This window comes from Theobroma cacao, chromosome 5, assembly GCF_000208745.1.
Source record: "Theobroma cacao cultivar B97-61/B2 chromosome 5, Criollo_cocoa_genome_V2, whole genome shotgun sequence".
In the NCBI taxonomy this organism is placed as follows: domain Eukaryota; kingdom Viridiplantae; phylum Streptophyta; class Magnoliopsida; order Malvales; family Malvaceae; genus Theobroma; species Theobroma cacao.
The window spans coordinates 29,232,274-29,242,448 of record NC_030854.1 but is presented as its reverse complement, the minus strand read 5'-3'; the positions used below and the strand labels follow the sequence as shown (position 1 = coordinate 29,242,448).

Sequence of the window (10,175 nt, the reverse complement as noted above, 5' to 3'; positions counted from 1 at the left end):
CATCCAAATCAATTGTTCTATTACCTAATCATGTTTTCGTGAAAATAAAAAATTATAACAAACCAGTGTTTTGTAAAAGAAATTCTATTTTCTTTTCAAATTCTTATCACATGGATATAATCACGTAACAAAGTGGGAGATTCATTATTTTTCAACGGTTAAATAACTAAAACAGTAACATTTATGTACATTAGTAATTAATCAGGGTGAAGCTAGAGTATTTTTAAGGAGGTTAATCATAAGAAAGAGACACTTAATAGTTAATAAGAACTTTATAAATCATCTAATTCTCGCTCTTTTAAAAAATTAAATAAAATCTACAAGACATTAAACAAAAAAAAAATCACATTAACAATAATTATGATATCATACAGAGATGGAGAGGAAGGGGAGGTAGTGGGGGCCCCCATCCCCTACAATTTTTAAATTTTTTATTTTTTTATTTTTAAAAATTTTATAATGTTGCCCCTCCAATAATTTTTAAATTTTTATAACTTGCCTTTGCTTTTTAGAAATTTTATAATTTTCCCTCAGCAAAAATTTTAAAATTTTTCTAACATATTTTTACTTTCTAAAAAATTTATAATTTTACACCTACAATAATTTTTTATTTAGTGAAATATCCCATAACAATTAGTTAACAACTAATTTTAATAAGATTAAAATAAAACCAATTGCATTTTCTTAAAAAAAAAAACCAATTGCAATTGAATTATGTTCAAACCCCACCTCTTTAAAACCTCACAACCACCACTTGCTCTCTTTTCTTTTTTACCAAATGCTGTAGAAACAAAAAAAAAATCATTTTTCTACACTTTTCTGCTTGTCAGCATTCTCTGCATAGAAAACTTTTAGTCAGTAGCTCAATTTTCATATCATGATAATTGGTAAGATTAATTTATTTACTTATTTTTTTTAATGTTTTTTATTTTTTTATTTTTTATTTAATAATTTCTACTTGATGATTTTGATTTAGGATTTACTGTCTTAACTAATTTTTGTTGAAAGCAATTTGATTAAACACTTAAGGTTAGTTATTACTTATTTATTTAAAGATTGCTTGATTGTTTTCTTACAAATTANAGTTGTGTTTTTTTTTGTGCTTAAATTCCTATGAACAATTAAGTTTTTTATTCGAGGATTACTTCCTGGTTGAATTGTTTATTTTGTATTTAATTTTTGACATTAATTTTAGAGAATTGCTTCTCCATTGAATTATTTGTTGATAGACCCTAATATTTTTTAGGGCATTGCTTCCCATTGAGATTTTTGTTATTATATTTGTTAATTTTTATTTGTTGTTAAGTTTATCTAGAAATTGATATTATTGTCATTATTAAATTATTTATTATTATACTAGTTAATTATTTTAAGTAAATTATTATGATTGATTCTTTTGAATAATTTTCAGAATTTATTTGTATAATTTCATATGAACGTTTTTTGTCTAAGTTGTTTTATATTATTATTAAACATTAAATTTCTAGTATGACTATTAATTTATAAACATTGTCTTCGATTTTTCACCCCCCAAACGCGAAATCCTAGCTCCGCCATTGGTATCATATATAAATATAACTGAACGGAATTATGAAATGAGTCTCTCTCACACTCTCTATGCATAGGAGTGAAAAAGAAAATAATTTTTCAAACTCAAATAAAATACCTTTTTACTTAATGTGTTCTGCATGAAATAAGTAGTTTCCTGATGAAGCTTTCTTTTGATTTTCTATTTGCTTCTTCAATTGTTAATTAGTATATCGGGCTATTGGGCTAAACTACTGAGATATAACTTGTTATGATAAATTTATATTTATACTAAGACTTAATAGATTTGGATTAGTAGACTCTTTTTTTTTTTTAATTTGATAGGCTTAGTATATTGGATTAGAATTGATATGTTAGGCTTAGCTAGTAAGTATAAGTTTCACAATATTTTAAGAAATCAAATTAAAAAAAATTAAAACAAAAAATAATTACATGTAAAACTAAAATATATGGAAACCATATCCGTCCTTTGTTATCAAAACAAGCCACCGCTGACCTAACCACTACATATGTTACTTTTTAAAATTGATTAAAAAAAAATTTCAAAAATTAAGTTTCAAGAAGAGTAATTTACTAATTTTTTATAAACTAATAACATTTTCCATTTTTAAGAAGGTTGAAATTTATAATTCAAATTCTTTCTTTCATTTCTCTTATATATCTGAAAAATTGCTACAAATATCTTAAAAAAAAGTAAAATTACAGAGTTCAAATCCAACCTATTACAATTGTTCTACTAAAAAGTACACAAAAGTTCATTTTAGCGATAGAAGCGTCATGACCAATATGAGGGTGAAAAGTCGGTCTAACCTTAATAGAGCTCAATATAACTTGAAAAAAGAATCGAAAATGCACAGAGTTAGACCAAACCAATTGTGTCGAATGAGAAACATGACCTCAAATGTGCATCAAACACCTAAAGCCAAAGCTTACAACCAAGTCAGCTTGACAATGCTCTTGGCTTACCAACCACACTAATCTTTATAAATAACCTTTGTCGTGATAGGCAATTTAATCTTTTTCTTTTTGTACAAAATTAGGGAAATCTTTAATACAGCAACCTAAAAAATTATTTGAAATAATTAAAAAGAAGGCAGAATTGTTGACACTCTCTAACATAGTTAGCTACCGTGATAAATGTTATAAATAATCGTAAATAGTACATTTAATATAACCTACCTTATGCAATAATCAAACTTTAGTCAATAGGAAAATATTGTTGTTAGATAAAGAAGTGGTCAAACAATAACATAGTCTTATCGTTTAGGGTTTGGTCCCTGTAAAGATCCTTGTAAAAAGTATTCTGAGCGTAAAATCCTAAGTGTACTAAATAGATGTGGAGGAGTACGGTCCTAAAATCGTCCGGAAAGGATTAGTCTCAAACAAAGACTAATAAAGATACTGCTGAGTGCTGACCTAAGATAAAACTGACAAGAATATAATATCATTTAAGATTCGATTTTAAGAATAAAATTTATAATGCACTAAATCGATATGAAATAACGCACTCTTAAAATTGTTTAAGAAAAAAAATTAGATCTACACAAAATATAAAGATATCTTTGACCCTATTAAAAAAAATCATAGTCTTTTTTTTTTCTCTTTCTCTTTTCTATACATGAAAAATCAAGATTACTACATATGTAGACATGCATAAGTTTCAATTTTCTAGCATTGCATTATGCTCTAAATTAATAAAATTTTAAAAAATCCATAAATAAACAGAGTTAGTTGCACTTCCCACAAATTCCATGTGATGCATCATCTCATTATTTTTTTTCCCCTCACAAAGAAAAACAAAACTGTATCTCAACCATATGAAATGCAAAATTAAGACTCTTATTATGATAAGCTTCAATATTAAAACATTTACAATTATTTTAGTCCGTAAGAAAGAGTTGAAAAAAATATAATAAAAACCCAAATATCTGTGCAATTTAGATTTCAATTTAGGCTAGTCTTTTTCTTTTTGCGCAAAGTTAGTCTAATCTTTAATGAAGCAAGTCAAGCAACCTACAAATTTATTGAAATAATTAAAAAGAAAGTAAAATTGTTGACACTCTGTAACCTAGTTGGCTACTGTGATAAATGCTATAAATAATCATAATAGTACATTTGATAAAACTGCAATAAATTTGAAAATATTTTTGTAAGATAAAGAATGTAATCAAACAATAACATATAGGATCCTATTCTTTAGGGTTTGGTCATTGTAGAGATCTTTGAAAAGTACTTCAAGGGTAAAATCTTGTGTATACTAGATAGATGTGGAGGAGTACGATCTTAAAATCGTTTGGAGAGGATATTAATCTCAAACAAAGATTAAAAATACTCATGGTATAAGATAAAAAAAAAAAGATATTAATTACAGTGTAAGAAATGTGATTGTTGAGAAGATAATATTGTAGCATTTGGTATATTAGGGAAAGTGTAATTAAAATGCTAGAAAGATATCATTACAATGTTTGAGTTACAAACACTTTATTGAAAATGTAATGTTAATTTCAAAATTACTTTTATATATTAAAATGTAAATTTAGTATATTTTTATTTTTTTATTGTAAATTTTTATATGAAATAATTTTTTATTTGTTAGCAATTTTGAAAATTTTGAGATATATTGTTATTGTTATTATTATTTTGAAATATTTCTAAAACATTATACAAAGAAATATTTCTTTTTAGAAAAAAATCAAAAAATAAAAAACAAAAAGAGATTTTTTGAAAAAAAAATTGAANTTTTTATTTTTAAAAGTTCATTAAAAATTACAAAGAGGAAATAATTTTTATAATTTTAAAAAATTATGAGCATAAAAAAGAATATATTCTATTTTTTCAAAAATTCTAAATATATTTTTTATTTTATGGATTTTTTAATCTTTTTATAATTTCTTAAAAATAAAAATTATTTCTATTTTTATTATTTTATATTTTTTAATAATTAGGAATTATTTTTATTTTTTATTTTTTATTTTTTATAATTTCTAAAAATTAAAAAATTATTTTTATTTTTCAAAAATTTAAAAGTATTTTTAATTCTTAAAAATTTTTCAAAGTGATAAAATTAAGTTGTAAAATTTTATTGATTGAATATGGACAAAAATATCAAATCAAGTTTGATAATATTACAGAATAAGTTATAAAATGAGATTACATTAGTTTTTCAATGCAGTCTCATTACATTCATGAACTGTAATATGATCGCATTGTAATATGTTAATTGTATTGCAATCTTATATTATATTAATTGCATTACAATATTACACCGCATTGGTTTATTTCAAAACAAACACTATAATATAATTTAATTAGACACATTATAAGAAATATGAATGCACATTCTTATACCAAATACCATCTAAGATCTAAATTTATAAAATTTAAAAAATTCCATAAATAAATAGAGTAATTGGCAATTCCCACTAATTCCATGTGATGCATCATCCCGTTACTTTTTCCCCTCACAAAGGAAAAAGAAAAAAAGTATCTCAACAATATGAAATGCAAATCTTTAAAAAAAAAAAAAAACCAATGTGAAATGCAATATCAGGACTCTTACTATAATAAGCTTCAATATTAAAACATTTATAATTACATTAGTCCTTAAGAAAGAGGTGAAAAAAAGTATTAATCAAAATCCACATATCATTACTAACTCACACAAACAAACACATGACTACCTTTGGAAACAAAGCACATGGGAGTGGCTGTGCCGGCATTAAATGGGAACCTAAAAGGTAGCAGCACCACTTTGATGCGAAGCTCCAATGTATGGTCTCAATTTCCCTTCTTTATATTTTTTTCATTAGAATGTTCTACTCCGTGTTGTTGCTGACCTTTCTCTCTGCCAGTCAGAGTCCAACTAAGCCATGAACCCAAAAGGAAAATATGTCAATTTTTAAAAAAGAAAAAAAAAATGAACACCAAATAGTAATTTGGTTACAGTAATTTTCTTTTTTGAGCGTGTGACGGACATTGAAAACAACAAAATTTAGCCAATTGCCTCCTAAGTTTCCTCCCCAAGTCCAAGTCTTTTTAATAGTAGTTTGAAAGTTACAGACTGTGGAAATAGGAATCTTTGTTTTCTGTTTTCTTTTGTTTCTTCTTCTGATCCCCCATTTGGAGGAGGGAAAGGAAGGGAAAGGAAAGAGGAGGAGAGATTAAATGGAGAGCATAGCAGCGTGGCAAGGGGTGGCTTTATGTGGAATTTTTTCTTGGATTGTTATATCTACATATTTCAATGTAACCAAAAAGATTAGATCTTTGCTACAACCTCGGGTGGCTCACCGTGTTGTAACAGGCACTTCTATCATCCTCAAGATCCAGGTTTGGACCAAAAGAAACTATACCAGATTGTCATTTTTTTTTTGTTTCTTTGTTGGCTTTTAAGCTTTTCTGGGTGATTCTAATTGTCTTTGGTCTTGTGGGTTTCTTTTTTTGACAGAAACATCAGCATAAACTCTGGGATGGTCTCTTTTCTGTGTTGTCCTCTATAGTTTCTGTGCCTTTTTACACTGCTTTCCTTCCTTTGCTTTTCTGGTTTGGTTCTCTCTCTCTCTCTCTCTCTCTCTCTCTCTCTCTCACTCTCTTTGTGTTTACTTCTGATATGTAATTGTTCATATTGGGTATTTTTCTTGGATGGTGTTTTTTAGAGTGGGCATGGAAAATTGGCTAGGCAGATGACATTGTTGATGGCTTTCTGTGATTATATGGGCAACTGCATAAAGGTTTTTCTTTTCTCCTCCTTACATATTTTTATCTTCTTTTTTTGTTTAATGTATTGAATGAATCCATAAAGTTGATACTTTGTTTGGTTTTTGCTTGGTGGTCTGTATTGTTTCTAGGATGTGGTGTCAGCTCCTAGACCCAGTTGCCCACCTGTTAGAAGGATAACGGCCACAAAAGATGAAGAAGATAATGCGCTGGAATATGGATTGCCTTCTTCTCATACTCTCAACACAGTATGCTTATCAGGGTATTGAAGTTTCCTATTTACATTAACTTTTTTACGTGCTTCTGTTCTAGCTGATACGGTTCACCTTTTATCAGTACTTTGTTCTCATAAATGGCTCTTTTGAGAAATAGTGTTATTGAGACAACTATTAAATTGTGGTCAAAAGTGCTTCAAGGATATCAACAAGGTGTGAGTGTGACTTGCTCATTAACCCTTCAATATTGGTCAAGAAACCTTGGAAGTCCTATGCCTAAAGAATCACAGGAATAAAGTATATACATTGTTATCAAGCTCAAAGCAATTCTCATGTGTTGATAGGACAGGAAAAGAAAGGAAAAACTAAAAGAAAAGCCTTGGATCTGATGGATTGCCAACCCTTTATAATGAATAAAGAAATCTTCTATATTTACTTGTCAATTCATCAGTTTGTATTTGGTTGAGAATTGAAATCATTACTGAGTTGCTATGCCTTTGCATCCAGATACCTTTTATACTATGTTCTATCCTCCGCACAGAGTAGAGATGCTTGTGTGGAACTTGCTGCAGTTGCCTTTGCTGGCTTGCTTGTGGGCCTCATTGGAGTTGGTAAGTTTAATTTTATTAGAAAGTTCTTGTTAGAGTTCTAACTTTTCCTTACTGCAAATGTTCAACCAAATTTTATTTCGTTGCTAGGAAGGATTTATCTTGGCATGCATAGCTTGATTGATATCATTGGTGGACTTGCTGTTGGATTGGTGATTCTTGCGTTTTGGCTAACAGTCCATGAATATGTGGATGGTTTTATTGTCTCAGGACAAAACGGTAAGTAAACTTACAGTCAGCATATTTAGTGCTTTCATATGCAAAAAGAGTCTGTTTGAGCAGGTTGAATTGTTACCTACCCAATTAGATGAATAGGGGTCCAAACCAACTGTAGAATTTGGCCTGGTAGGCATCAGGACTCGATTTGGAAGACTGAAATCTCTGTAAATAAAGGAGACAAGCTGTGTGCCATAACTTAGGCGTATTTGTAATTCCTGTAAAGATGGGGCTTTTAGGAATAGTTAAGTCAGTCTTCTGTTTCCATGCCCTTGGTTCTGTTGATTAATATGAGCGGTGGCTTTTTAGCTCACAAAGTATGATTGGTATTCTAATGCTTGAAACATAATATATACTCCTGGTTCTAGTTGAATATTTGAATGTTGAAATGTAAGATATACTTTCTATATTTTTTATGCTTACTTTTCCTGTTGCAGTTACATCCTTTTGGGCTGCACTGAGCTTCCTCTTACTTTTTGCTTATCCCACTCCCGAGCTTCCAACTCCAAGTTTTGAGTACCACACTGCCTTCAACGGTGTTGCATTCGGAATTGTAAGTAATCGATCAACCATATAGCATTGAAATTATTCTAAGCTATTTTCTGTTATAACCTGAATTCTTGTTGGCAATGCATCTTTGACTAATTACTGTCTTTAAAATCTATTAACATTATTGAATGCAAAAAGTTAAGATCATAGGCTCTTGAAACAAGAAAATAAAACTGTGAGATGCATTGTTTTCATTGAAGAAAATATGAAATATGTGCATGTCTCTGGGAAAAAACTATAATATCTTGTTTTAATAAGATAGCCACAGTTGCTTGTGCCTTGAAAAAGTCAAAAGTGGTCTGTACTGTTATGCATATAGGAACTTCATGCTTGACAAACAACTGATACCCTGGCATCTATGGTTAGGAATAGAGATATTCAGAGGTAAATATTTAATGTTATAGGGGCAGTTTTAAGGTATATAAGAGGTTATGGGATTACCATATTAGACTTTATCTATTAGTACAATAAAGATTAGCTTTTGGCTTCTCAAGTTCGTTTGGGAACTTAGGATTTGCATGATTTAACACACAGAAGAGAATTTCCCTTTGTTTCCTTCAAAAAGCCTAGTTAGATGGCAAATTGGAATGTCACTATTTTATTGCACTCCTGACTGCAGTAAGATATCATGTAAATGCTGGTTGTGTCAAAGAAAATTTCTGAAGCTGTTTGATCATTTAGAAGATGCATCAAGAGTAATTCTAAGCTAGGGTTCTGTATTTTGACAAATATTATTAGTATGAATATATAGATTTCTACATATACACCAACACAGAAAAGATTGAGCAAATGCATTGGGATAGAGGAAAAGTATCTAAGAAGTTATTAAAGTGATGTGGTTGGTGCTTGCCCAACATTCTGCATATTGTTTGATACCATTATAATAGTGAATCACTTCATGATTTGAAAATTTACTGGGGGGTAAATTTTGTGCCCTTACTACTGGTATAGAATGTGGTTATGGATATACCATCTGTTTATGCAATGCAATGCTTCCTATTCAACCTAGTGCGATACCTTTAGATCAAGTGACTGAGCGAGATCAGCTTCATCTGAGTGGTATTGGGTTCAGTTCTGCCATTGCATAGGCAGTGAGGCACCCATCCAGCAGATGAAACAGGTTAAGTGCTTTACTACTAGCATCATGCCTTAGGCCTTTGCTTTGAGCCTTGTACTTGTAGGAACTCAAAATATTCGTAGCACTGCAAAGACGTGCATGTTACTTGATAAGCGAACATCATTTGTTGAGATAATATGACTTGTTTAACAAATTTCATATAGAAACAAAATTTTTATGTTATTTTCATACGCATTACCTAATAAAATCTATAGATTTCCCCCTTAAGTGAAAAAAAATATTATGCTTTCACATTCATCCATATAACCTAAAGTGAAAATGTTAAACCAGGTTGCTGGGATCCAGCAGACGTACCACCAGTTCCACCATGAAGCAGTTCCGCGAATATTTACTTCGCAACTCACAATCCCTGCGTTTTTGGGAAGAATGCTTGTTGGGATACCAACAATCCTTATTGTCAAGTTCTGTAGCAAGGCTCTTGCAAAATGGATCCTTCCTGTAGTATCAAATACATTGGGTATCCCTATAAAATCAACCAGCTACATCCCAATGCTTAATGGTTCAGCTATTGAGAAGAAGTCCAGTGAGATTAAGCAATCAAGTTACGTCCAAAAGATGTTATTTTTCTCTCGCCAAGATTTATTTGATGTCGACACAGGTATTAGATTCCTTCAATACGCAGGGCTAGCGTGGTCCGTGGTAGATCTTGTTCCATCTCTCTTCTCTTACCTGAGGTTGTGATGCTTGTCCTTGGTACTACATTATTAGCACGTTTTAGGGGGAGGCATGCTGCTAGTTTGTAATTCACATTTTTGTTTAGTGACTGAATTGTCCATTTTTTTATATGTTAATGAAATGAAAGATCATCTGCAATTACATATATAACGTACCATGTAGTGATCCTTCATCAAATCGGAATGACAGCGGATGGATATGTGTAATATTAAATTATCCTAAGCATCTCTGCAGGCTTAAAAAATGAATAAAATCTTCCTATTGATATACAATTGGGGCTTTGCTTCCTCTTGTCAAATTGCCTAGGGCAATCCCTGAACATGTCACTTGCTTGGAAATGACACAAGAAGCCAACCTCAAAGTGTGATAAAATTGACACCATAAAGCAATGTATATTATAGTGAATAGAATATTTGTATGAATGAGGTCTGGTCAAGTAGGAAACTTCATGCCCCGAACTCGATGCAGGCTATATTTTTGGTACTTGAACTCGCTTATAGGATGCTCCACTAT

At 30.1% G+C, this 10,175-nt stretch overlaps 1 protein-coding gene across 1 annotated transcript; it reads left to right on the top strand.

Annotated features, from left to right (window-relative positions):
• LOC18599179 (lipid phosphate phosphatase delta) lies at positions 5,559-9,809 on the top strand. Its single transcript, XM_018121573.1, has 8 exons — positions 5,559-5,874; positions 5,993-6,088; positions 6,201-6,275; positions 6,393-6,523; positions 6,984-7,087; positions 7,175-7,303; positions 7,738-7,853; positions 9,258-9,809. Exons 1-8 carry the CDS (start codon positions 5,713-5,715, stop codon positions 9,666-9,668), a joined length of 1,224 nt encoding a protein of 407 aa, XP_017977062.1. The 5' UTR covers positions 5,559-5,712; the 3' UTR covers positions 9,669-9,809.